This window comes from Callospermophilus lateralis, chromosome 4 (assembly GCF_048772815.1).
Source record: "Callospermophilus lateralis isolate mCalLat2 chromosome 4, mCalLat2.hap1, whole genome shotgun sequence".
Classification (NCBI taxonomy): domain Eukaryota; kingdom Metazoa; phylum Chordata; class Mammalia; order Rodentia; family Sciuridae; genus Callospermophilus; species Callospermophilus lateralis.
In genome coordinates, this window is record NC_135308.1 from 164649453 (window position 1) to 164676873 (window position 27421).

Genomic DNA, 27421 nt, shown 5'->3' on the forward strand with positions numbered 1-27421 from the left:
CCAAGGGAGCAGTGAAGAGCCGGCGTGCTCAGCTTGGAGCTGGAGACGCATTGCTGTGTCACTTCTGGGGATGAGTGGGGGCTTTAGGTATGGGATGTTACCATCCTGGAAGACCCATAAGAGCTGTAGAGTGCTTAGGCAGACTCAAATTCAGGAAAGCAGAGTAGTCACCAGAAGCCAAGGGAAAGCAGGCAAGGTAGGAGGGAGGTGCTGTTGACCTGCGCCAGGGTTTGAACTCACAAGGGCCTAGAGGACTTTAAATTTCATAATTAGAAGATCCCAACTAAGGAAGGTTGCAGTGTCTGTATAGATGGCAGACAAAATGGCTTTCAAAGCAAAGAGTATTAGAGTGTTGGAAATCTCTACATGATGATAGAAAGAATGTTTCTAGAGATATATAATGGTTCTGAACATAGATTCACCTAAGAAACCTGGCCTTACAATGTGTAAAGCAGCTGTTACCAGAATTACCAACCTAGACAGACACATGTATAATCACAGTAGCTTTAAAGTCCACCACTAAATTAGAAGGCATGGAAGTCCAGAGCAGTACAATTAACAAGCTTAATTGAATGGTTAAAGGTAGACCCTGCACCTGAGGCTAGAGAGTAGTGTAAACTGCACAAATTGAAGACCTTCCAGTCCACAAAGCCAGTCTCAATCAATTAATACTGATTTTTCACCTTGGTGCATTTAAAACAGTAGCCAGTAATACAACAGGAAATACCTAACCACAGGAAATCTTCTGCATCTGAAAATTTAAAAGCATACATGGGTGCATGCTGGAAAACCACGAGGACTGGCTGGGCTCCTGGCCTCTTTCACCTGCCCTCCTCCCACTTTGTGTCCCGCTCCTCCCGCAGCTGTATTCTTGCTCTCCCTGTATGTGTCAGTTCAGTTATTTTGGCTACATATGACAAATGAAAAAAAATTTTAAAAACCAGCTTGAACAAAGTAGAATAACATCTCCCTCTCCCAAGCTGCCGTATGCAGGTGAGTGGCCATGGCACTCAGAGACAGTGTCTTGCTGCTCTTTTTTTTTTTTTTAATATTTATTTTTTAGTTGTAGTTGGACACGATACCTTTATTTATTTATTTCTATGTGGTGCTGAGGATCGGACCCAGGGCCTCACACATGACAGGCGAGTACTCTACCGCTGAGCCCCAGTCCTAGGCCTGCCGCTGGGCTGTTTTAATGAGGGCAGCTAGTGTTCTGTTTATCATGTCACTGTCCCAGCCAGCAGGAAGGAGGAGTTGGTGAAGGATATTGTGTCCCTCCCTGAAGGATTCTTCCTGAACATTGCACACATACCTCTACTTACATCTTGTGGGAGAACTGAATCACACGACCATACCTGGCCACAGAGGAGAGTGGACATGTGGCCACTTACTCCTGAGGCCATTGGCCCATTGGCCTAGCTGAAAATCCAGATTCTCTTCAAAGAAGAAGGTGTAAGTTTGTGAGGGAAGCTGGCACACTTGGTTCCATTGTTCTGTTAGCCATGCCCCAGTCCACCATTTGGGTTCCATGGACACATGTCATCTCCTCTGCCTAGACATTTCTTTCTCTGTCCCCGGTGGATGGGGACTTCTCCTAGGGACTCAGAGTCTGGGTCTTGGGTGTGGTCCCTATGGCTAAGGGACCTGCCTACCATCTGTGGCCTGGTTGCTATGGCTTGGCCCTCCCCAGGGCCTTGTGGAGAGCCCTCCTGCCTATTGCAGGGGGTGCCCTTTGGCTACTGTTGCTCTCTCTCTCTCTTTTTTTTTTTTCCTTCCAAGAAAATAAGTTTCATCTAAGAGAACAGAGACAGACAGACACACTCCTGGAGATCAGGGGGTCCAGAGCTGGTGCCCAAGGGAGTGGGGGTGTCCTGCCCGTTTATAGAGTCTAGGTTTTCTTTCTTCTCTTGCCTAATGGCCAAAGGCAGGAGGAGAGCCACAGGGGGCCGTCCTCCCCTCCCCTGAGGCTGTTAGCAACAGGGTGATCCATGGGGAGTGGTATCTATCCATTTCCCTTTCTTTAATAATCAGCTACCTTTTCCCCCCTCTGATAAGGGAACCCTTACTGCTGTAGAGGAAATGGATGATGACCACTCTGGCTGCTTCAGGCTGAGGGAGGCGACAAGGCGAGCAGTTTGGATTTCCCTTTTACGAATGTTTTGGGTCAGTCCAGGGGTCTGTGGTAAAAGTCTGGTTTGGAAAGAACAGGTTGTAGAGTCATCTGAGAAGTGGGTGCTTCTGTGAGAGAAAAAAATGACACAAGTACCAGAACGAGATTAATACAAAATAAATGAATGTGACAGTGATGGCAGTTGTGCCTCTGATCTGCGGGGGCTCCGTGGCCTGCTCAGCTCAGCTCTACACCTGGTGATGCTGTTCTTGGACTCTTGGGGGTGCTCCTTCTCTCTGTGGGCAAGGAGCTCACACTCTGTTGGGGGAGCTGGACACACAACACGGCAACTGCACCCCTGAGCCTGAAGACGGTGCTGGCAGAAGCGCATTGAGCACTAGGCAGCTTCTTAGGAGGGGTCAGAGATGGTTCTGTAGGAGAGTAACTGGCTGTGTGGCTTAGTGCCCAAGTCTACCCATCTTCACAGTTTCTTTAAAGTGAGGAGGGGAAACCTGTGTGCTGTGACTGTGGACAGTAAAAGCTGGTGTGTGTCTGGCCTGGCACATGGCACGTGCTCAGGGTACCACTTGGGCCTCTTCTGCTGCCCCTGTTGGCACAGGGAAATGGTTGTTTGTTTCCTGGAAATGGTTGTCTGAGCCGTCCCTTGCCCTGCCCAGTGTCCCTTCTATCGTAGGGAATCCTTCCCTGCATGGCTGCCTGTCACAGCAGTGCTGTGGGGCTCCGCTCTATTCCTGGACTGTCCACGAGGGTGGTTTTTGATTCTTCCAGCCACCCCTGAGGGGGACAGAGCATGAGCACGGGGCTGTTTCCCACCTGTTCAGAGGAGTGGGCTGGTGTGCAGAGGTACAGGGCAGTGCCCAGGGGAGAAGCCTGCACTCCTGGCCACATGCCTGCTCCCCTCTCCTCTGCCCACGGTGTTTGTACTCTCCAAGCCCTTTCCAGAAGGGACGTGAGAATATTTTAATACATACTGTGAGACTTTTGCTTTTAAGATAAGTGTAAACAAAGAATGAAGATCACACTGGTGTGTCCTAGTGTGGGCCCTCCCTGGAGAGCTGGGGAGAGTGCACGTGCCGTGCCCCATGCTCCAGCTTCCCTGCTGAGAAACAACATGAGTCATCCTGGGATTGTCATGCAGAGAGGCCAACAGACAGGGAGATGGAGTGCGGCACAGTTGTGGTGCACAGCTCTCTGCCATGGCTATCCTGGGAGTTTGGAGCTGCCTTGTGGTTCCCTCCCAGGGAAGATTCCTTTTGGTCACGTCCCCTTTTGTTGATTATTTGGCTTTCACTGAAACACCTGTGATGAAGTGACCAGCCTCCTCACAGGCAGCCTCTTCATGGTCAATCAGTTCTAGTCAAGAGTCTTCTCTTGCAGTCTTCCTTGTGGTTGAGTGCTCCTGTGGGCTTGCCTTCCCCTCTGGAGCTGCTGAGCAGGGTAGAGGGGATTGGGGCTGCAGGGGCTTGCAGGAGCATGGATGACTGCTGCTGGGGAGTGTGCGTGCAGCTGTGCAGAGACCCTGCAGACTCCTTACAGCACAGACAGGAGAGCAGGACTTGCTTTGGCTTGGGCCTATTACTGCTGAGTGGGCAGGTGAGGGGTGAGCAGCCATTGTCATAAAGAAAGATTGTAGTTTCATCCTAGAATGTTAATGAAATAGGCAACTTTCCATTAAAAACAAGTAAAAATCCTAGAAAAATATTTATAAACATTTTTATGATATCTCAAGGGAAAGAATGGGGTAAGTGGAAGTATACTTTCACAAAGTTCTTATATGCGGAGTGGCATAATATAACTGTAACTTCAAAGATAAACTGAGGTCAGTCAAAGAGATACTATTTATAAACCCTGGAATGACCACTAGCAAAATAACACATAGTTGTAAAATAAGATAAAATGGAGTACTGCAAAATATTGTTTTAATCCAAAAGAAGGCAGAAAGTGTAGGGGAGACAGAACACAGACGTGATCATCAGAAACCGAAAGGAAGATGATAGACTAAGTCCGATCACATTCAGTGATGTTAAATGTGAACGGCTAAACTCTTCAGTTGAATGACAGAGATTATCAGACTGAGTGAGCTAGCAGGACCCAACTCTCTGGTGTTGATTAATGACCTCTTTACATATAGTGACCTGGGTAGAAAAAAGGATAGAGGAGAGATGTACCACGCAAATACCAATCAAAGGAAGGCTGGCTGCATCAGTATCAGATGGAAGAGAGTTCAGGACACATTTTGCCTTTCTACCAGCGTGGAATAAGGACTATGTTTAATGAAAAAGGTTCTGTTGACCCAGAAGACATGACTACCTGAATGTGAACACTTCAGTGATGTGACACACACACAGTGATGGGCAGGCTTGAAAGGAGTGGAGAAATCATAGTCAAACCAAACTAGAGATTTTTATTTTTCAGTCTCAGACATTACTGGGTTGAATAGACAAAAAAAATCAGTAAAGATACATAAGATTTAAATGAAATTAGCATATAGCTTCCTTGATATTGTCAACATTTATAAAATAATACATTCATCAGTGGCAAATATCTGGTAACATTCGGAGTGCACAGTGATCAGCCACCAAGGTTGTCTATTTTCTGGACCATAAATAAAAATTTGAAGGGTTGAATTCATACAGAATGTGTTATTGAACCCTAACATAATTAAGTTGGAAATCAGAAATACAGCTAATATCTTTAACTGATTGGATAATAAAATACAGCACACTTGAGTTTGTGAGGTGCATCTAGGACAGTGCCTGGAGAGCGAGGGCATGCCTTTAAAAGCCCATCTGTGGGAAGGAAAAGAACATTTAAAATCAGTCATTTTAGCCTCTGCCTTCAGACACTGGGGATGAGGGAAGACAATTCAATTTCAAGGAAGTAGAAGGAAGAAAATAAAAATGAAGTGGGTAGAACTAGTAAAATAGAACCTGGGCAAGCAATAGAGGAAATCAGTAAGATTAAAAGATTAATAATCCTCAAGAACTCCAGCCTAGCCTGGTGAGCGAAAATGAAAATGTGTGTGTCTGGCTATGGGGTCCTAACACCACACACAAAAGGGACATCTCTAGACATCCTGCAGAAATTAAAAAGATAATATCATTAGCAACTTCATAAGAGCAGACTAAACAACTTGATGAAATGGCAGGTGGCATGAAGGATGCAGCAGGCGACCCTGCACAAGGAGCAGCACGTCTGAAAAGAGACTCCTCGTTAAGAGCCTCTGACAAACACAGCCGCGGGCCCAGGGACTGTCCTGGGGCACTCAGACACTGAGGAGGAACACCTCCGCTACACATCTCCTTCAGGACACACAGGAGGAAGGGACCTTTCCCAGCTCTTTCTAGGAGTCTCCATAGTTCAGATCCCAAAAGGAGACAGGACATTGTAGGACAATTAGAAACCAATATGTGCTGCAAAAATCCTTGAAAACATTAGCAACTTGAATCAACTAACATGTAAAACGACAGAACATTGCCACAAGCTGGATTTATCCCATACATGCTAGGTTGAGTTAGCATTAAAAAATCAATCAGTATAATTGACCACATTAACAGAGCGAAGGAGAAAACCAGGCTATCACGTCAATAGATGTGGAAAAAGAATTTGACAAGATTCAGTCCCCACCCATGATGAAAACTCTCAGTAAACCAGGATAGACAGCAGTTCCACGGTTGAAACGTCACCGGAAGCCTTCCAATCTGCATCACAGTGGTGGTGTTGTCACCGCTTCCTCCCAGGTGAGCAGGAGGTGGGAGTTTTCACTCTCCTCACCAGACTCAGGCTGTCCTGGAAGGCATAGCTCGGGCAGTTGGGCATGAGAATGAAATAAAGTAAGGGGAAAGTTACTTGTCTAGTTGATTGCCCAGATAGAAGATCTTAAAGAACCCCCACCCCACAAAAAAAACAACAACAATGCAGGATCCAAGGTTAATATGCCAAACTCAGTGGTATTTCTGCATATTAGCAATGAACACTAGAAACTAATACCATTAATAACTTCAAAAGCCATAAAAGTATGTAGGGAGACATTTAACTGAGGCTACTCAAGGAAGGTGTCAGGACCGTGGCTGGGAGAGGTTGAAGCAGACCTGATCTGCGGTAAGGCGCCATTTTGTAGAAACTGGCAAATTTATTCCAAAATTTATGTGGAGATGACATTTTGTGAAGGACATCAACTGGAGAACATGACCTTCTGATGTCAAGGCTTTCTTAGGAACTGCCAGAACAAGAGTGGTATCGGCAGAAGGGTGATAATGGAATAATGAGGCAAAGTGACTCCAGAATAAGCAAGAGACTCACAGGGGGAGAGGATCATAGTACCTCTGTGACCAGGGACCACCAGGCTATATGAAGCCTCCTATGGTTCAGTGCCCCATTCAAAACTGGGTCCAGGTTAATGCTTCCCAGCCCCAGGCAGTAAGTGGCTGGGGAGCTCTTGAGAAAGTGCCCAGTGTGCTCCCCAGCAGGAGGTTCAGAGTGGACCTCAGTGCAGCCACATGCCTGTCAGGATGACTGATAAGAGGGCAGCACCGAGTGTTCGCCAGGATCCAGGCACAGCCTTAGGTGGTGCCACTACATTGGAAAACTGGCTGTTCCCGAGGACAGGACCTCACTCCTCTGTGGCTTCACAGCTCCTTGCCTTGGTATTCAAACAGGAAATGAATGTTTACACACACACACACACACACACACACACACACACACACACACAGTCGTGCTGCGTCATCTGTGTCAGCTGGCACCCAGAAACGTCTTTAGCAGCAGAAGGACGGGTGGGCAGACTGCAGCGCTGCTTAGAAACCACGTGGGGAATCCCAGAGCAGCATGTCGACCCCCCAGAGCAGAGCACAGTGGGAAGCGCGCTGCACACTTCATGCGTGTGGTACTCGGGAGCCGCAGGCCCAATGCCCTATGGTGGACTCAGAGCAGGAGCCGCCCCACCCCCCACCCCCACCCCAGCAGTGGTGGCAGGAGCCCCTGGCAGGATAGGGATGTGGATTGCCCTGGTGTTCTTCTGACCAGACCCATCAAACAGCACCGCTTCACTCTATTTTAAATTATACATCAAAAAACAAAAAAGGTAATAAAAATCCTTTAAAGTGCTGGCTGGAAATCCTTAGATGCCCAGGAAAAAAAGAAAGAAAGCAAAAACCCAGTTAGTGGAACCCTGACGTCATATTTTTCAAATCCAGTGAACTTGAGCTTCCATGTTTGAGACCCTTCCAAGTACTCGAGGCAGATAAGATGCCAAGTTTTTCCCAGATAGTGAGGCTCAGGGGAGACCCTCTGAACAAAGCCATTGGCCCCAAGACCCCTGCGGGGGATGCTTGGTGGCCTGCAACGAACTCCGAGTGTGTCTGCAGGTAAGGAAGGGCACTGCATCAGAGTGAAAGGCAAGCTACCACTACATTTTAGGGAGGCAGAGGGGTGGGAGTGTAAATCTGTGCATCAGCTTTGGAAAGGAGCTGAGCTTTGGTTGGGAAAGCTGGGCAGGTCGTTCCCTATTTCACAGGTGTTCATTCCATGCCAACATGTCCTCAGCACTGCCCTGGTCCACTCTGGACACCACTTGCAGCCATGTGAATGAATAGCAGTTGGAATTGAATACAGTTCTTTAGTCCTAGGTAGTGTGGAACAGAGGTAGCATGGACAGATAAGTCATGGGGCATGGTTGAAGCAAGGAAAAGTAAGAGCAGTAGTCTGTAGCCACGTGGAGCAATATGAGTGGTTTTTCAGCAACATAATGCAGATTAAAGACCCTTCCTTAATACATATGTCATTTTAGCCTTATTTCAACTCAAAACCAGAAGAAAACCACAGGCACAGATAGAAAGTCAGGAAAACCATCCACAGCAGTTTAGCATCGAGCTTCCCTTGGAAGGATTGGGCCTCGTGGACAGGGCTGGCACAGGTTGACACCAGCCAGCCACTGCATCCTGAGCCATGGGTAGTAAAACCCTTACTCGTCCACCTTGGAAGGTTGCTAAAGCACCAACTGATGAATGAGAGGAAAGACTCTGGCAGCCTTTTGCTTTCCTTGCATTAGATAGCTGGATTTTGAAGACATGTAACTCCTTTGAGAAAAAATGCAGTTGTAAACGCAGAGAGAGTGAGTGTGTGCTGTGTTGCTCTAAGGAAGGAAGGAATGGGTGGGGCAGTGCTCCCAGACAGGGTGGGAGCCAGCAGAGGGAACCCCGAAGTGGGTGGCCCTGCTGGCAACACCTGGGCCTGTGTTTTGATGGATGGCCCTGCCTGGCAACAGCTGGACCCACCAATCCATCATAGCCTCACAAGGAGACCATAGACGTCCTGCCTCCTGACATAGTGAAATATGGAGAACTCCGTCCTGTGAAAGCATTAGTCTCAGATACACACCAGTCGATCTGAATCTGACCAGCCCAAACCCAGAACCAGTTTCCAGCAAGTGCCAGAAACCGGGAAGGTGGAACTCACTGTGGCAAGGATGGCAGCCAGCTTGGAGTGCAAACCTCCTTCAAGGCAAAAGACCAGTTCTCTACAAAAGCCAAACAGGAAACAAGGGGGAAGGGAGGCCGGGACATGTGGTGGTCACAGCAGTCGGGGGACAGGACCTGGAGCCCACGGGCAGGCTGAGTGTTCTAAGTCCTCTTGTTCCAGGTATTGGGCTACAGCACAGTGTAAATTTAGCTCATAAGAAATTCTGCTCGCTGTTGTTCTATTTTCTCTAAATCTGTGAATTCCCCAGAGAATGACTATTAGGTGAATGTGGATTCCTTTTGTTCAAATTGATTTCGAAGCCATACAAGTCACATTAACAGCCTAATTTATAAGGGGACAGGTCCCAGTGTTTGAGGCTGGTGGTCTGAGGCCCTCAACGCTCAGTCCTCAGTGAGTCTCAGCAGTCAGGACAGGTCAGGGTGAGGCACCAGTTGTGGACGTAACTTGGAACTTTGGCAGCGCATTAATGAATTCACTGTCTCGTGACCTTTGTCATTTTTGATTCCCTGCTATTTGTAGAAGTGCTGTGCTGCACCCAGAGGGACCCAGGAGGAGGGTGGTCAGGGCCTCACTTCTGGAGCTTAGGCCAGCAAGTGGCTCTCCACCTTTGCCTCCTGAGAGTACCCTCCAAGGAGCTTGTGAAAAGCGAAGATTCCTCAGCACACCCCCAAGAGGCTCCATTTCTGTTCTGGTGCTAAGATAAGACATCTGGCCACCCTGCCAGCCTCCACGCACAGAGCCAGGCGTGGAGGACTCCAGCCACAGGAGGCTCAGCCCCTGTCCCGAGGAGCTTGCAGTCAGAGAGCATTTGAGATGCTTGGGTTTTTCCATCTCGGCGTCTTTCCAGGGTGGTGTGTCTGTTCATTTCTGCCACTGCTGTCCCTCCCACGTGTTCTGTAGCTGAATAACTTTGGGAGATCCCAGTCAGTGATGTTGAAAACCCAACACGCTGGCCCAGGCAAATGCCCTTTGTTGTTTTGTTTAAGGAATGAGTGGCTCTGTCCCCTCTCTGGGTGGACACTACCTGAGAAGCTCACCTGGTGCCAGCAGCTAGAAGCCTCTGCTCCCTTGGCAACCCCCTTGGTGGTTTCTGCAGGGATCATTTGCAGATGCCATGCCAGAGGCAGGCGGCGGTGCCTGGGAGTGAGCAGCGCAGGGATCTGGAAGGCGTCCTGGGGGCAGTGGACTCCCTGCGGCTCTTTGCAGTGGTCCAGGTGCTTGGCAGGCTGCTGTAGCCTTTGCAGAGTGGCGCCTGGCAGCGCAGACCCCGGGGCCTAGTCTGTTCAGCTCAGCTCTGCCATTTCCCGGTGGAGGAGACTGAAGTTCACTTGGGCTGAGCTGTGCGTTGGGGACAATTTTCAGATGGGTGCTCCTGTGAAGCATGGGCACATCATCACTTCACCTTCCTTCAACCACCAGCATCTTCTGCTGAGAGCTTGCACAGCCTCACCTCTGATTCTTTCTGGGACTGATACTGGAAAGAGGGTGCTGCTCTGTAGGGGGGGCGGTCAGGGTAGGAGCCGTGGCCCAGCCTGTCTGGCTACAGCAGCTGCCCTTCCCATAGGAGCAGAAGGGCTTGACTGGGTGCCAGGTCTGGCTGAGGCGTTGCATGGACACAGGAGCAGGGCCCAGAGAACGGTCCCTCAGGAGTCCTGGAGAGACCAACAAATAAGGGTGTGCTGTACAGGTGGCGCCTCCTACCTGTAGGCCTCCCAGGAGAGCTGCCTGAGGCGCCGCAGCCCTTCCCCCAGAGGGGCAGCTTGCCTGCCCCCTCCCTGACCTGCTGCCCTTTCAGCTGAGTTGGCTCCACGGGGGAACCGAGGCTTTGAGTCATTAATTGGTGTGGTGTCATTCTTGCTTCAAAGGAAAAATAATCAGGGCCCACAGCAAGATCTTTTCCCTTTGAACTTGCCAGGAGTGTCCTTGGCAGAATTTTTAAAAATAGGTTTATTAGTTTTGACAGGGCAGTGAAAGTACCTCTCACACTGCCCAGAGGCGCAGGGGTGGTGCAGTGTCTTTTAGAGGTGCCAGTCATGGGTGGGTGATGTGCAGCTTAGGGACAGGGAGGGTGTGTCACAAGGGCAGCTGAGCTGAGCTCAGCAGATTGCTCCCTCTCCCGGCACCTGTGCTGGCCCGCAGTCCAGCAGAGCTCGCTCAGCGCATGGAGGTCGAGACTGAGCAGCGTTAAGGGCGTCTCTGGTTTCATCTGCAAAGGAGACAGGCATTTGGAGGCAGTGTGGCCCTGTGATGTGCACTTGTGATAGGAGCTGCCTCCGCCATGCGTCTTGGTGACAGCCCTGGGATCCTTGCTGGGCCACAGGCGGTTGGCTTGGATTGCCTGCCTGGGGGACCACACAGCTGTCCTGAGACCCCTGTGGAAACTGACATGTAAATGAAGATCACCCTTCATGGTTGAGTCCATGCAAAAAATGGCTTTTTTGCATTTCAGGGTCAGCCTTTCCTGGCAGGGCCAGAAGTAGACCCCAGAGCAGGTGTACAGAGAGGCCCCTGTGGAGCCCTTACTTCAGACTCTCCGGGCTCCTGGAGTGTCCACTGGAGGAACTTGGGGGCCACTTCCCATTTTAGAGCCATAGGGATTTGTAGCTTCTCCGGCAGTGTTGATTTCTTATTAATTAATCGGATATTTAAAGGATCTAGAAACAAGCATTGCAGACAGTGTTCTTTGGAATGGCAGAGGGACCTTGATCTGAGCCATCAACTGTGATGGTGCATCATCATGTCAACGTAGTTTTGCCACCGTGCCCAGGTATTTGAGTAAACATTATTCTGGAAGTTTTGATGAGGGTGTTTTGGGGATAAGATGAACAATGAAACCAGGGACTTTGCACAAAGCATATGGCCCTCCTTAGTGTAGGTAGGCCTCATCCTGTCACTCACGGCCTGTGTAGGCCAGAGACTCACCTTCAGAAGAAAAAGGGAGTCTGCTGTGGAACCCGACAGCTGCTCTTCCCGGGCTCTAGCCTACAGCGTGTTCCACCAGATTTCGTTCTCACCAAACCTCCACTTCCTCAAGACCAGTCTCACTGTCTCTCTCGTACACATGCACATGTACACACACGCACACATGCACGCACACCTGTATGTCCTGTCCTATTTCTTTGGACTCTGACTGATACATTAACTGAATAATAAATATCCATTAAGAATTTAAAAAATTATTTCATAATTTCATGTTTTTTCTCTTGGGCCATGTGGTTTTAAGAGACTGGCTTCAGTTGGGCAGTGTTGATGCTTTGAGAGCAGTAGGCAGAGAACCCTGGGAGCAGGCGGCAGACCTCGGCAGCCGTCTTCTTTCCCGTTCTCTTCCCAAGGCTGCAGAGGCCAGAGTCAGCCCTGTGACTCACTGAATTTTATTGGATGTGACCTTTGTCATTTAACTAGCTGGGATGTTCTCAGACATGGATGGACACATGCCAATAACTGTCTGGCAGAAGATAATCTAGATGGGCACAGAGATAATAGATCAGTCACTTTGATGCTGGCTGGATGAGCACCAGGCCCACTTAGGCTTTGGAATCTGGCTGCGTAATGACATGTGATTTACAGTCCTCATTACGAGCCCATGCCCAGCCGTGGGCACGTTGGTGTGAATTGTAAAAGCACCGTGCTCTGCATTACTGGTGGGTAATTGTATCATGCAATGGCCTGGTGATGAATATTTCAGAGAAAATCAAGCAAAGATTTTGCTTGCACAGCTGAAGTCAATGTTCTTGAATCTGAGCAAAGGATAAGAAACAATTCCCGGCACTTGAATCCATCTACATAAATACATATACACGGGGAAATCCAATGCCACAAGGCAGTTCATCTTGTTTTTTTTTTTATTGTAGGTGCCAAAATTTATTTGGGAAATTTAATGATGTAATTAAAAATTGTTCCTTTTACCATAATTTCTCTACCATAAAAAATAGAAGGAAACTTGTTTCTTTGCTGATGCCCTGTTTTTACAGAGCACAAGTCATATGTAAGTGACTTGCATTTAGTAAATCTGTGGTCATTTTTAATTTGAGCTTTATCATAAGGAAAACTAGGTCCACCGCAGAACCCAGTATGCCGTTCGTTCTAAGGCAACTCACAGTGCCATGAGGCCTTAGGGGTGGCCAGTCACTGAGGGAGAGGAATAATAGCTCTTTCCCCGGACGGTCATTCTTTTGTGCTTCTCTCAAAAACCCGACAGATGCTAGCAGTTCCTCAGAGGCAGACCCACAGTCCCCCGAACCTACAGAACTGAAGGAGGACTGTCTGCCCTCCATGCTGGGTGCCAGGCAGAAGGGCTGGGCAGGGCTGGCCTGAGGGCATGGCGGCCAGGCTCTCATGATATCAGGGGGCAGGTGGACCTGCCCTGCTCTGGAGCCTTGTCCTGTGGCCCGAGAGCCTGGACCACATAGATTAGTGGGCCCTTCAAATGGAAGATCTGATGGTGACTAGAAAAGACCATTTCAAATTAGTCCTTTGTCTTTTCTGTTAATTATGAAAAATTTTAAGTACACAGAAAAGTGTAGATAACAACCTAATGAGAACCTGCATACTGACTACCCAGCACCGGCACGTCTGAAAACTTTTATCAGTGTTGCTTCAGGTCTTTTGTTTATTTCTTATTTAGAAATTAAATTTTACATATACCATTGAAAGCTTTTCTTTCCTCTTCAGAGATAAATACCTTGAATTTGGTTTATATTATTTTTAAACATGGATTAGTGTATTTGCCATATACATATCCATAAGCAAATGTAGTATCATAATGGATCCACATTCTAAAACTTTTTAAAAATTACATCATACTTAAATATTCTCTTTTGCAATGCTTTATTTAATTCAACTTTATATTTTTCCTATTCAGTTGATGACTAGAGCTGTGTTTGGTTTATCTGCACACTGTTAGTTATACTGTCTGAACCTGCTGTACTTTATCCATTCTCCTGTTGAAAGGCATTCATGTTGCTCCCGACTATTTTGCAGTTACACACAGTGCTCAGTGTGCTTTGTGCACGCCTCCCTTTGCTGCAGTGTAGGGTGTGTTAAAGTGGCTTTTCTGCTTGTACACTGTTGGGGCAAGTGTAAACTGGCACAGCTATTATGAAAAACAGTTTGTAGGTTGTTTCTCAAAAATTAAAAATTAGAACTGCCGCATGATCTAGCAATCTCTGAGAGAAGTGGAATCAATATCTATAAGAGGTACCTGCACTCCCTTGTTCACTGTGACATTATTTATGAGAGCTATGTGCCTGTTGATGTGTAAATGCATGGAGAAATGTGATAAGTACTCATCTATATTAATTATGTAATATCTAACAATATATGCATTATGCAGTATTTATGATATATGATGTTTAGGTATGAATATTAATTGACCTTAAAAAAGAATGAAATTCTGTCATTGGCCACAACATGGATGAATCTGGAGGATATTGTACCAGGTGAAATAAGCCAGGCACAGAGGACCGCTACTGCAGGGTTTCACTTATATGTGGAAATCCAAGAGTTGAACTCACAGAACTTTTGGCATGGTGGTTGTCTGGGGCTGTGGATTAGGGGATGGAGAGATGTTAGTCGAGGGGGACAAAGTTTTGTTTATACAGGGTGACTAAGCTCTAGAGATGGGACAGCACTGGGACTGTAGTTAAAATTCTGTGTGGTAGGGTGGAAATTGCTAAGATGAATTTCATGAATCTTAGGTGTTTTGGTCACACATGCAGGTAACTATGAGAGGTGTGGAGATGCTAATGAACTTGACTGTGGGGCCTGTTTACCACACACATGTGCTCAAAACACCCCATTGTGCACTTTGAATGTGTGGTTTCTACTTTCCAGTAATACCCCTGTGAGGTTGAAAAGTACAGAAAAACTCAAATTTAAGGAGAACATGTTACTAGAATTATAGGAACTGTCTTTTAAAGGAAAATCTTATAAATACACTTACATTGTCAATCTGTCTCTTGGCTATTTTATTCTACCTGAAAATTCTTACCAGCAGTTAAGAATGTTCTAAAGCAAATTCCTGCTCCTCTCTTAGGGAGTTACAGTGCCCAAGTGGATGCAGAGGAGAAAGTTGAGCCCTCAGGAAGTCAGGAGTCCTGACGCCTGCTTGGTACTGTGCAGGGTGTGGCCCTGGCCTCTTGGGACTTCAGAGGACAGCTGGGAAGAAGAGCCTTGCAGAGAGGGAAGGGACTGCACAAGGTCTCATGGTCTCATTTCTGAGGATATTGGGAGGTGTTGGAGGAGCAAGACAGCGCAGAGATCCATGGGTGGAGGAGGCAGGGAGGCAGCGGAGGGGACGAGAATGCGGTAGTAGAGTGACCCGAGCAGGGCAGAGGAGCACGATGCAGCATCACCTCTGCTTCATAGAAATGGGAGGACAGCAAGTTGTCCTGTGGGTCTCTGCTCCAGGGCCACTGCTCATGTGGCTCAGTTGTGCACTGCACCCTGGGGTCTGCCTTCACAGAGACCTGAAGTGGGACCCTGTGAGCCACCACGGGCTCTGCACCTGTGTCCTCATCTGTAGGAAGAAGCAACTTGAGACCCCCACCCCAGGGCCTTTCCCGCGGGGCATTTGGAATGGGCTGAAAATCAAGAGGACAGTGAGCCCTGCGGAGCTGGAGGGGACGCTTGGGGCTGAGGGTGCAGGGGGCAAGCCCTGGGATGGAGGGCAGCAGAAGGATGGTGGTTGGGACCACACAGCAGAGGGGCTGGAACCCAGCTGGTGTCTCCAAGGCTCACTCCTGGCCCCTCCCTGCTGTTGTAGGCTGACCTTGGCTGGCCCGTGTGCCCCCTGTGCTCCAGCCTCGGAGCCGGCGCCCTTCCCTGATTTGCACGTTGCTGTGCCTCTGCCAGAGCAGACCTCTTCAAGGCGGGTGCAGGATGATGGCTTCGTCTCTGGGTAGACAGCAGGAGCATTAGCTAAATTAGCTCTGGGCTTCTGTAAGACAGCGTATGAGCCTGCCAGGATCTGCTTAAAAGAGTCCTATTTGTCTTCTTTCCCAAAGCTGAGAAAACATCACCCGGATTTGCCCAGTGCTCTCGGGAGTGCTTGGGCCTTGTGATGCGGTCTGGCCCAGCAGACTTACTGTCACGGAGTCTATCTGAGCTGCTTTTTCTTAATTAGTGACTAAGACAGGGTGGTACTGAAATAACCTGGAACGAAACTTGCCAAAATGTTCTCTTTTGTTGTATTAATCAGAACCACATTCATCACCCATCACTGTCTTGAAGAAGATGCTCTCGAACTGCTGGCTGAGGAGTTGCTTCCTCTGCAGCCTGGCGAAGCAGGGAGCCGGGAGCTTCGCCCCACCCCCGCAGCCTGCAGGCCAAAACCAGGGCAGAGGACAGGCTTGGGGATTGCCTCCCTTGGGCTGGCGGACCCTGGGCCTCCAGAGCCTGTCTGCCTGGTCCTGACTAGGCCTGGCCTTTACTCTCCTCTCCATATCTCTGCCCAGTGCCAGCCCAGGGGAGTCTTTGGGCCTCAGGGCCCAAATGCTCCAGTCCTGGCCTGTGAAATGAGGTGGCCAGAGTCCCTGGGGGAAAGGGTGATAGGATCCAGGTCCTCCAGGATAGGGGCAAGCTGGTTCTGAAGCCCTTAGACTTTGGGGTTTGGCCGTGTCCTTGGGGCTTTTCCAGCTATGAGTGCAGATGGCGGTGTCCCGGGGCCAGCTTGGGAGGGCTGATTAGGCAGGATGAGCCTTGAATGCCCCGAGGGTAACTGAGGGCTGACCTTTCCTGAGGGCCGACCCCAGGGCCAGAGAAGCCTGGACCGTGGCAGCTCTGTACTGCCCAGTTTGCCACACCATGACCACTGTGGTCCCGCAGCCATCCTTTCTCCAGTGATGTCCTGAAAACCAGCTGGTGAAGCAGCTGAGCACCCCACCCCAATCTGGAAAGTTCTATGTACGGGATGGTGTTTTCCAACTGGGTCTCCTTGGATTTCTGCAGGAAGAAGGGAAAGGGTCCCGTTTTGCAGGTGATGAGCTCAAGGCTTGTCCCGAGCTTGGAGGAGGAAGCTCGCCCTGCTCCCCCCATCGGTTGGGAACTTCCCCTGCTTGGCAGACCCCAGGTCAGCCAGAGAGTTTTTCTTAGTGGCCTTTCCAGATCTCTGGCTCCCTCCATGCCCTCCCCATCTAGTCTGGAGTCTTGGGAACTGGGAAGAAGTTGATTTGCAGGTGAGGCCTGCTGGCATGGGGTGCTTCCAAAGGAGCAGGGAGCCAGGAGCAGAAGGCCTGCCAGGTCCAGAGCTTCCCAGAGCCTGCCCTCCCAGCTGGGTGCTGTGCTGGAGTGGCCCTGGGCTGTGCTTTTCTGCAGGTTGCAACTGGGCTTGACAGTGTCCTTCCAGCAGCCCCCAGGGGCCTCACAGAGTCAAAGCCTATTCTAGGGGAGAGAAGGGCTCTGGCGGGACTTGGAAATGAGTTGACTTGTCCTGAGCGATCACAGGCTCTGGGCTGAGTAGGGCAGCAAGGACTGGCCTTTGGTATATAGCTGCTGCCCACCCCCTGCCCCCTGTTCATATACCTTGCCTGGGATGTGACATGAATTGTCTGGGTTGAGCTCCATTAAAGCAGAAGCCCCCTTTCCATCTATGCTGGGATTTTTTTTTCTTTATCAAATTGATATTAGAATGTAACTTCCTGAGCCACTGAAGACAAATGATCCACTTAAACTCAATCCCCCCTCCCCATGCCATCTGTGGACTGAAGAATCTATGGCCCAGCTGCATCCAGCGAGCGGTGGAGGGCTGGCCCGGGCTGGCCTGGGCACTGGCTGGGTAAACAAAAGGCTGCTAAGCAAGCCAAGAGTGGAAGCTGGATTCTGCAAAGAAGGGTTGTGGGACACCTGGTGCCCTGGAGACCTTTCCCTCCCAGAGTCTGAGATGCTCGTTACTGCTCTTGTGTTTCTTAGGGCTGGCTCCCCGGGGCCTTAAGGGTCTTTGTGCTGTTCAGGTCACCTTCAATATTTAAAAGGAAAAACGTGTTTCTTTAGATGTGTTCAGGTTCTCCCTGTCCAGCATCCATTACTGCCGCCTGCCAGTCCCCAGACGCAGGCTGTGAATGAGTGGATTTGGGGAAGCATGCGATTTTATTCCATCTCTAATCCTGCCATTGGACTTGGGGCAGGGATTGCAAAGGAGGGGTCACAGAGACCAGTGGGAGATTGGACGTGAGACCATTGACAGTGACACTGAGGGAGTCATGGATACAGCAGCAGAGACTGCCAGGGCCCTTGGACAGAAGTGGCAGGACAGCCACTGAGGGCAGAGAGGGGACTTGGCCGGCCCAGAAGCTCAGGGGCTCTTCCCTGTGGGACCGCAGCCCTATCAGGGCCAGTGGTGGCTGGAAAGGAGCTGGCACGTGGCAGCGTGAGAGGGCGGGAGGCTGGCGGGACTCAGCGAAAGCCAGCATGCCCAGGCTTTCCATCCCAGGAGGGAGTTCCTCCTTCATCTAAAAGGCAGTGGCGCCGTGAGATAGGAGCACAGGTCACTCTTCTGGTGAGGGAGACGCTGACCATCTCAGTTGTGATAGCCTTTTACATATGGCAAAATTTATCACTTATAGACACTAAATGTGTGAAGTTTGTTGTATGCCACACTTCAGTAAATCTGTTTAAAATAAGTTACCCAACAAAAACTTATATGTAATTTCGGTCACACCAGACACCTGCTCGGTGTCCCCCATACCCCAAAGACTTCAAAACAGAAGTGTTGTTTGAGATAAAGGTGGTTATATTTATTGACATTGGTGTTGTTCAGAACACCAGGAAGGTAAAACAGCGTTGAAATGTGTGTGTACCTAGTGACATAGCTTCCAAATATGTGAGTAGAGTGTTTCTGACCCACCTCTCAGTTATTGATAGATCAAAAGCAGTTGAAAGAACCAGTGAGGATTTACAGGAGATTTTAACTCTGTGAATCTGCTCTGACGCCTTGGGTGCTGGCTGGTTAAACAAAGCCTGTTGGAATGTCTCCATGAATCCCAGAATGCACACTGACATACCCAGGGGGCAGCAGGCGGGTGTGGGCCACTCTGTGTCCCAGCCATTATCCTGAGTGCTTTCACTGTCTGTTTAATCTTCTCAATATTACAAATGAGGAAACTGAGACACAGGCCAGGCATGGTGTCACAGGTGACAGTGACAGCCAGGACCTGGGCACCAGGGTTTGTGTTCTTGGTCTCCAAAGATGCTCCCTCCTGGGCGTTTGTGAACTCAGTCACATTCTACTCCAGAAACCCAGGCTCATCCACCTGAAGGGACAGAACCACTCAAAGTTACAAACCCCTCCCAGCCGAAGCTGAAGGGCAAAACAGAACCAGCTGATTTCTGTGTGTAGATTTGTAAAAACACAGTGGTAGAGTAAGCTGTGATCCCAACAAGGCAGTCACAGAGTTCAGAACCTCCCTAGAGGTCAGGCAGACTGGACTCCTGGAGACCATGGAGGGCAGCCCCAGGGGGACCTCAGAAGGAGGCGGAGGCCTGCGGTCCCACCACAAGGAGGCTGAGACAGGAGGGGTGAACCAAGCCCATCCCCTGTAGCCGAGCAAAACCCGTCTCAAAACTTGAGAAAGAACTGAGGACGTGAAGGCCCCGGCGGGTTCCATCCCTAGTACAAAAAAAAGGCAGGCTTGTTTGCCATTTACACCGCAAGGAAAAGCAAACACTAATGTTCTAAGAACAAGAACTGATAAAACAATAGAAACGACTCACTTTTGTATGTTTAAAATATCCACAATAAAGAAAAGAGAAAGTCAGTAGCAGCAAAGAAACAATAAAGATAGCAGCAAAAGCTAATGAAAAACTGAAGCTGCTCCTCAGAATCAAAAGATGATTATTTTAAAAGACTGATGAAATCAAACCTCTAGGTGATTAATAACTATGAGGAAGAAAGTGCTTTGGCACAAAAAAGTGGTATTAAGAATTGCAAGTAGGATAATGTTGCAAATGAAGCAGGGGATTTAAAGAAAAATAGATTTTTATGAAAAAATTTGAAAATTTGGATGACAAATTCCTGGAAAAAACAAATTTGCTCCCAGCTCTGAGAAAGTCTGAATTGTTTTATAATTATAGGAAACAAATAAATTGAGGTAATACCCGGAGAGTAGAGGACGGGGAGGGGGCGGGGCGAGGGAGGAATAAGGAGGTGCTGGCTGACTGCGTACGATCACATCAGGATGAGCCCCACTGTCTGTAAGTGTAATGCACTAGAAAACATTCAGTAAAAACGAGAGATGAAATCAGGAGTGAAAGACTTTCCACAAAGCAGCAGGCCCTGCCTGTTTTGCCGGAGCATCCAGCCAACACTCAGAGGACCCATGTCGGTGCAGACTGTGCCTGCCCAGGAATGGAAGAGGAAGGCAGGCTTACCCTGCTCTTAAACCTGAGAACAGCCTCGGAAATGTAAGTGGAGGCCTGTTAGAGTCTGTAAACAAGTCAGAGGCCAGTCTTGCACATAGGAACATAGGACTCCTGCGTGGTGCGCAGCAAGCTGGGCCAAGTCAGGTTCTTGCAGGCAGACGAGGTGGGCACAGCTTGGAGGAGAGCAGGATCCTGTGGTAGGAGCACAGGTTGCTGGGAGTCACTGGACCCTGCTCCGTAACTGTCCCATGAGCTCTAGGGAGTGAGGAATGGGAGGGGACTTTCTGACCTACAAAGGCCTGGGAATGCACTGTCTGTGGAGAGTGGCTTCCGGCTCCTTCCAGGATCAGGAAGTGGAGGCAGGAGTGTTGCCCAGTGTGTCTGTTCAGTGCGCCGAGAGGCAAACACTCCACTCCTGCCCTAGTGGCCAACACTGGTCAGCTCTCCTGCCTCCCACCACCTCCATGTCACTCACCTCCACGTCACCTCCCCGTGTCCATCCTCATCAGCCCTTCTGCAGCATGGACCACTCCATTGACTGTCCCTTTGCTCCCTGGCTACTCCTTAGGTCTTTTAGTCATCGGCATTTATTTCTGGCCTCCAGTGGCCAGTCTCATACTCATGTCCTAGGGCCACCTGGCACCTCCACTTATAGGTCCAGCAGGTATCTTGAACTTGGCATGTCACAGAAGAAGTCATGACCTTCTCAACCAATTGCTGCCTGCAAACTCCCGCAGACTTTCTTCTTCTCAGGGAGCATTGTCCTTGATCCTCTTTTCCTTGCACCCATACATGCCTCCTGTTGGCTCAGCCTTCAGCCCACATCTGGAGTCTGACCTCTTCCCACAAGCCTCTTGCCCTGCTTGGCCCACATCTCTAACACCAGTCGGTTTCTTAATGGCCATGCCTCTACCCATCCCTTGACTGTGCCTTTCCTCACCCTGCCCTCTGCCCTGTCTGTTCCCAGTGGGAGACCCCGTGGGATCCTTGCCCTGCCCAGAGCTCCCAGGCTCCCAGGAGCAGGCAGTGGCCAGAGTCCTGGGGAGCCTAGCCTGGTCTCCCTTCCCAGCCAGCCTCAGCTTCTGCTTCACACCTGCGCCCTGTGCCCTGCTGGTTTCTGGAGTCTCAGGGAGTCTCTGGCCCCAGGGTCTTTGTTACATCTACCTGGAACACCCTGCCCCGTGTCTGTAGGACTCACCCTCTCTGGTCTTCACCTAAGTGTCTGACCACCATGTTGGAATCACAGCCCCCAAACGCACACAGACACCTGCTATTTTCTATCCCCTATCTTGTTCCAAAGCATGTCCCCATCTTAAGGGTCATGTGTTTTGTTTATATTAACTTAATGAACTGGTGAGAACATTTGTGTAGGAACCAGGTGGCATGGCAGAATGGTGACGTTGGCACCCTGGGGACTGGTGTCTTGGGCACCCCAGCCTCAGCAGTCAGCAGAGGGCACTTTGTGGTAGCACTGGGTAAGGGATGGGGGCATCCTGCTGGGAGGGCGGCTGGGGCTCTGGGTGGGTCTCCAGGAGGCCAGTGGTCTGGGTTTCAGGAGGTGACTAGAAAAAGAAGGCAGAGGGAAGGGTGTGCCTGGCCCAGAGAGGGGGTGTGAGGTGCCCTCCTGGCCCAGCCTTATCCCAGCTCCTTGCTCTGTTAGCACCCAGTAGAACCAGGCCCTGGACCAGGCTCTTGGAGTGCCTGCCCTGCAAATCCCCGGGCCCACCTGGCCAGCTTCTCAGCTTCTTGGCTGGTTTCCTCCTTGAGATGGAAGATGCCTTCCTCTCAGTCGTCCCAGGAGCGGATTCTGCGCCTGGTTGGAGTGAGCGCTGGCTGGGTGGTGTGCCTTTGATCCTCGCTGGCTGTCATCTGTGCTGGGAGAAGATGAGCAGCTATTTCTGACGTTGCCTACAGCCTGGTCTGCTCGTCCCGTCCTAATTATCAGGCTGCTGGTACATAAAGAGAAAATGGTGTTTATTTTAATGAGTCGCAAATTTTGAAATTAAGTCATCAAGTAAAAGTGAGCAGGTTGACGCCCACTTTGGTTTTCCCTGAACCTGACTGGATGAGCCCCATCACGCAGACAGCGCTGCGGCTGGGCTGATGGCTCACACATTGAATCTGTCTCCCGCTTGTTTTTTCTTTTAGTCTGAACCCGAGGGCTTTTCTCATTTCCACTTGTACGTTTGTGCTGCTTTTCTCGTGAGATGGAGGAAAGAAATACTAGAAGAAAGAGATTTTCAAGTAAGTAAACATTTTTTTAGAAGTGCCTACATTTGATTTTCTGCAGGGAGAGAGTTTTATGAGTTTTGGTTCTGGGGTGACCTGTGGAGGAGCCGTGAAGAGTGCTGGTCATGTCCCCGCTGGCCTCCTGCTGCCGGGAAGCTCCTTGTGGGGAGGGCACAGAGTTGGTGGCACAGTGCGGGCCATGGCAGGTAACTCGCCAGCTCCCTGAGTTGTTAAGAGTGTAATAAGCCCCCCAGAGCCAGCACATGCCCTCTGCAGCATGACCCTGGACAGTGGCAGTATGACCCTGGAAGAAGTCTCCTCACTGTGCCTGGACTGTGGTGCCTAAGGGGTGGTGCCTGATGAGAAGCCACATGCCTGGGTTTCTGTCGGGCCAGACCTCCTGGCAGCTGTGCACCTTGGGACAGGTCTGAGTCTCTCTGAGCCAGCTCCTTTGTGATTTAGCAGGAGAGCTGTACTCGAACCCACTTACCAGAGGATTCGTCGAGCATGTGTCTTAGCTTTTTTGCTGCTGTGATTGAAGGATCTGACCAGCACACTGTAGGGGGAAAGGTCTATTCGAGGGCTCGCAGTTTCAGAGGTCTTAGTCCAGAGAAGGCCGGCTCCAGTCCTCAGGGCTCGAGGTGAGGCTGGACATCATGGCGGGAGAGGGTGGCAGAGGACAGCAGCTCACATCACGGCGCTCAGGAAGCAGAGAGACTCCAGCGCCAGGTGCAGAATATCCACCCCACAGCCACACCCCCAGTGACCACTTCTTCCAGCCACACCCCCTGCCTCCAGAGACCACCCAGGTCATCCCATCCGGGATTAATTTCTGATTGGGTTAAGACTCTCACAATCCAATGATTTCTCCTCTGAACCTTCTTGCATGTCTCCCACATGCAAGAGCTTTGGGGGGACACCTCATATCCAGACCATAACACTGTGCATCTGCCAGGCACTGTGCCCCACCCAGGGGATGTCACATGGACTGAGTCCCCAGGCCCTGGTCCACCCCCAATAACTCTTCTAAATGGTGGTCCAAAAAGCATGGGGGTGGTTGGCCACTGGGGGTTGACAGCCACCATTACCTGAGGTACGGACAGAAGTCTGCCTGTTACCTACCCAGAGCAGGCCCAGGGCCCATATCCTGGACAGGGGTGGGACCAGGGGAGCAGCGAAGAGGACACTGCCAGTATCGGGACTGAACCCCACACTGATGTGCCAGGGTCACTCTCCACCTCACCCTGAGCCCCCCATCTCATAGGTGATAGGGCAGGCTAGGTTACCCCATAGTCCTCTTGCCCCACTATGGTGACTTGAGACAGCTTCCTGGCCTGCTTGTTCTGCACCCCTGTGCTTGTGAGACAGCTCCAAGCATCCCTGCCGCCCACTGCCCTCTGAGGGCTGTGGTGAGTCATGGACATTCCCCTGCACTGCCTCCTGCTTCTAGGCCAGACACCAGGAGAGGCTAGACAGGCGAGGCCTCTGTGGGGCCAGAAGTTGCCAACAGGGCCCCAGCCAGGCAGATCGGGCCCAGCCTGCCCACGCGTCCCAAGTGCTCCCTGGGGAGGAGGAGTAAGGTTATCTCCAGCCCAGCTGCTGCCCTCTTGTTAGCGTGGGCTCAGTTGTGTCACTGGGGGCACTGGAGCCAGCCTCAGCCAGCCACTGCTCCTGCGTTGCCCCATGAGGCCTCCAGCATGTAGAGGTGTGAACGCGCGCACAGGCCATCATGCCTGCCGCGTCGGGTGTGCAGGGCTGCTGGGTCAAGGCCCCTGGGCCACCTGCTCCTCTCCTACCTCTACACTCCAGAGCCTAGAAGCCTAAGAGAGGCTGTGACTTCCCTGCCACCAAAGAAGGCAGAATAAATGCTGGTAATGTACCCCGTCTCCTCATACGCCCACTGCCTCCTTCTCCTGCAGAAAGCACTCTCATCTCCAGGGGTACTGGCAAGCAGGGCTGCCTGTGAAGGCCACTGACCAGCTGGCCTGCTTATTGAAGGGCGAGGGGCTCAGCCTCCCTGGGACCAGTGACTGCTCTCAGTGTGACCGTGGCCAGTGTGGGAGACGTGCATTCCTGTGCCCCAGCTGGCTCCCAGAGGTCTCCTGGAGAACTTGTTCCAGATCCAGTTGCCTCCTGCCCCCAGGAGACAGGGTTCAGGACTGACCTGGCCACTTAGTGTTCCTGCCATCACTGTGTGGCTTCACCAGGTGGGAAATAGCATTCCCAGAAGCCACCTTGAGGGACTGACCACACTGGGGTTGGGGTAGGTAGGAGAAGCCTGCGGTGCACTATCTGGAGCCGGGCTGCGTGCTGCGGCACCCAGAGCCTCTGGAGCCCACTCTGGACTGGCCCGGGGCTGCACGTGTGTGAGACGTGCTGCAGCCTGGAATGATGTTCCCGTTCTAGTGAAGAGTGAGGGGTTAGGTTCTCTGGTTGCTCCCCAGCAGGGCCAGTGCTGCTCTGGCCCATCCCTCAAGGTGGCTCAAGGCAGACCAGGTGCGCACTGGCCGTGGGCATTTCCAGGCACCTTTGTTCTTGCTTATTCTTTATTCTTGCAGAGACATGTTATATGTGCCCTGGGGACCAAAGTAATCATGAGAGCCCCTCATGGTGGAGGGCCAAATGTAGGAACAGCCTCTGGACACAAGGGGCCATGGACAGCCCATCTGAGGCTCTGAAGGGCAGGGTGGCCGCTGTTGCCAGCTGCGCTTTCCAACACACTTCAGAAGTGTAGTCTGCTTGCTCTTGGGCTGCAGACAGTGCTGTGCTGGTCAGAGGCACTCAGGGCAGCTGGTGAGAATGTCCAGCCCTCCTCCTCTGAGCTTCGTGTGCTCACCTTGAGTCTAAAGCAGGGTGGGGGATGCTGCCCAGAATCAGGCATAGGTGTGGTGACCACCAGGGCACAGGCCAGAGCCTGCGCAGCCCTGCAGCCTGGTGGGGATGGCAGGGCCTGGCACAGGAGCCACGGGATGAAGTTTCCCCCTCTAAGCTCAGAACAGACTGGTGCTTTGGTATCACGGGAAGTGGATAGAGAGCACTAGGTGAACCCAGCATGTGCTGTGGAGAGTTGAACTAAACAGGAAAGGAGATAGGAAGAGGAAATACAAATTGAAGCAAGAACCCAAGGAGTCCTGGTGAGCATGGGAGAATTGGCATTTATGATCCTGACATTTCGGGAAACGTGGTACGCTGTGAAGGGCAGGCTGGGTGGGTGGGACCCAGGACGTGAAGTCTCCAGCAAGAGAATCTTCACTACAGACGGCTCAAAGCACTCAACCTGTGGCATTGTGATTTGCCCATTGGGAAATCCTGGGTTGTTTTAAGACATTGTCATAGGAGGAATCTTATTCTGAGGGTGGTATTCCTGGGGCTCTGTTGGTACTAGATGGTAGGCCAGGCATGGGGTTGAGGAGGGAGGGTGAGGGCTGAGGTGCCACCCCTTCCGGTGCCCCTTAGCTTTTGAGACTGTTGCAGCTGGAATTCTGGATGGTTATAGCCATTCTGTGAATGTGGAGGGGCTACTCGGGGCCATTGGGCAAGGGTCTTAGGGCAGGGACTCGGGCTAGGTGGTCTGCTGGTCCCTGGGCAGGGGTACCCTCTGGAGAGGAGGAGCCTTCTCCTCCGGCACTGGGGTTCAGTGGTTGCACTCTGTCCCTGCCAGAGCTGCCTGTCCTTGGGAAGGCTTTCCCGCGGGCGCCTACCTACCTTGGCATCTGTTTCTGCAGCCTGGCTCTGACTGAGTAGCCCTGGGCACTCCCTCTGGGCGTCCACCCACCAAGCACATAAAGTGCAGAGTGGCCGTCAAGCTGGCGTCTCTTGCTGAGGCCTGCTGCTGGGTTCCACCCTCACTTCCCACAGCTTGGGCTCTGCCCTCCTGGCTGCTTTTCCCAATCAGATCTTGTAGGGTCCTTGGGGTGAAAGGAGATCCTTTGTGTGGAGTTTCTAGTGTCCCTGGGGTCTGCTGGGCACCCTCCACTGTCCTTGTGTGGTGAGAGACCTCCAAGGCCCGTGCCATCCGTTGGGGCCTGCTGGTTCCTCTGGCCAGTTTGGGCCTACACACCTCCCTGTAAGCCTGCAAATGGCCGGCTGCAACACGTCCCTGTGCTCAGAGAAAGGGCTCTGTCACTGCAGCACAAGCCCTAAGCAGGACACAGGACACAGGACACGCATATTTCTTGCGAGGCCATTGTGTGCTGGCTTTGACCCCTGTGGGGTGTACGTTAAGCTTAAATGCTGGCTTTTCTGACTCTTAGAAAGTTTGAAAATGATTCACCCTAGAACCTTTGCGTCATGCCCACCTCATCTTCAGGGGTCTCAGCCTCCTGCTCTGGCTTCACTGGGGACCCGCTGCAGCCCTTTCTGGCCACCTGCTGTGGTTCTCCTTCCCGGCAGCCCTCCCTGCTAGCAGTTCCCACTGGAGCCACTCCATGGCTGTGCTCTTGATGAGAGACGCACCCAGGCAGGCTCCGTCTTGCCCTGCTAGCTACGAGAACTGGCCCAGAGGTGTCTGGGTCCGGAGGTGCACTGTGAGGTTGGGAATCCTCTGCATGTGCAAGGACCTGGCATGTTTGGTTTTGGTCTAAAGACAGTGGCATTTGACAAGATTGAAGGGGCCCTTTGCAGAGTTGTGCTCAGGTAATTTCTGGTGGGCAGGGTATGGCATGTCCTGAAACCTTGAGCTTCTCCCAGGAGCCCCGTACCTGAGCGTGTGTGCACACCTGATTGAAGGGTGGCTGGGCCCTGCCTCATTTGGAGACAGCCTCTCTGTGTTCATGGGAAATGCCTACCCCGTAGGCCTATGAAGGAGGCGGGGGGCAAGGCCCTGGTTCTGGACACAAGTTTCTGTTGAGCTCTGCCTGGCTATGGGCCCCACGTCCAGGTGAGAGCTCCTGGGTGTACAGGAAGTAGCCCCACCGGTGTGGTCTGCAGGGCTTGGCCCAGGAGCCCCCTCTTCTCCTTCTTTGAGTCTCAGGTGGGGTCTGTGACATCTGTAGCCACCTGGCAGGGAAACCAGATAAGAACAGGTTAGGGCTTCGACCATGCCCAGCCCCATCTGGTTTGCTTTCTGCATGCTCGGGGCCTGTCCTCACAGCATGTCCTCACAGCCTGTCCTTACGGCCTGTGGATTTTTTCTTGTTCATTCAGTGAACTCCCTGTGCCATTTCTGCCTTGAGGGCAGGGCCAGCTGGACTCCAGGGACAAAAGTGAAGGACTGCTCCTCAGGGT

The 27421-nt window shown here is 51.2% G+C and overlaps 1 protein-coding gene across 3 annotated transcripts in view; it reads left to right on the forward strand.

Moving 5' to 3' along the window:
• Positions 1-27421, forward strand: part of Tbc1d22a (TBC1 domain family member 22A) — a 324253-nt gene that overhangs the window by 263953 nt on the left and 32879 nt on the right. For 2 of the 3 annotated variants that reach the window (XM_076853389.2, XM_076853390.2), the window contains exon 12: positions 22115-22210. The exons of the other annotated variant lie outside the window; for it this stretch is intronic. In XM_076853389.2, coding sequence (XP_076709504.2) covers positions 22115-22210 — 96 coding nt within the window. The remainder of the gene's footprint in view (positions 1-22114; positions 22211-27421) is intronic. 3 annotated transcript variants of the gene reach the window in all.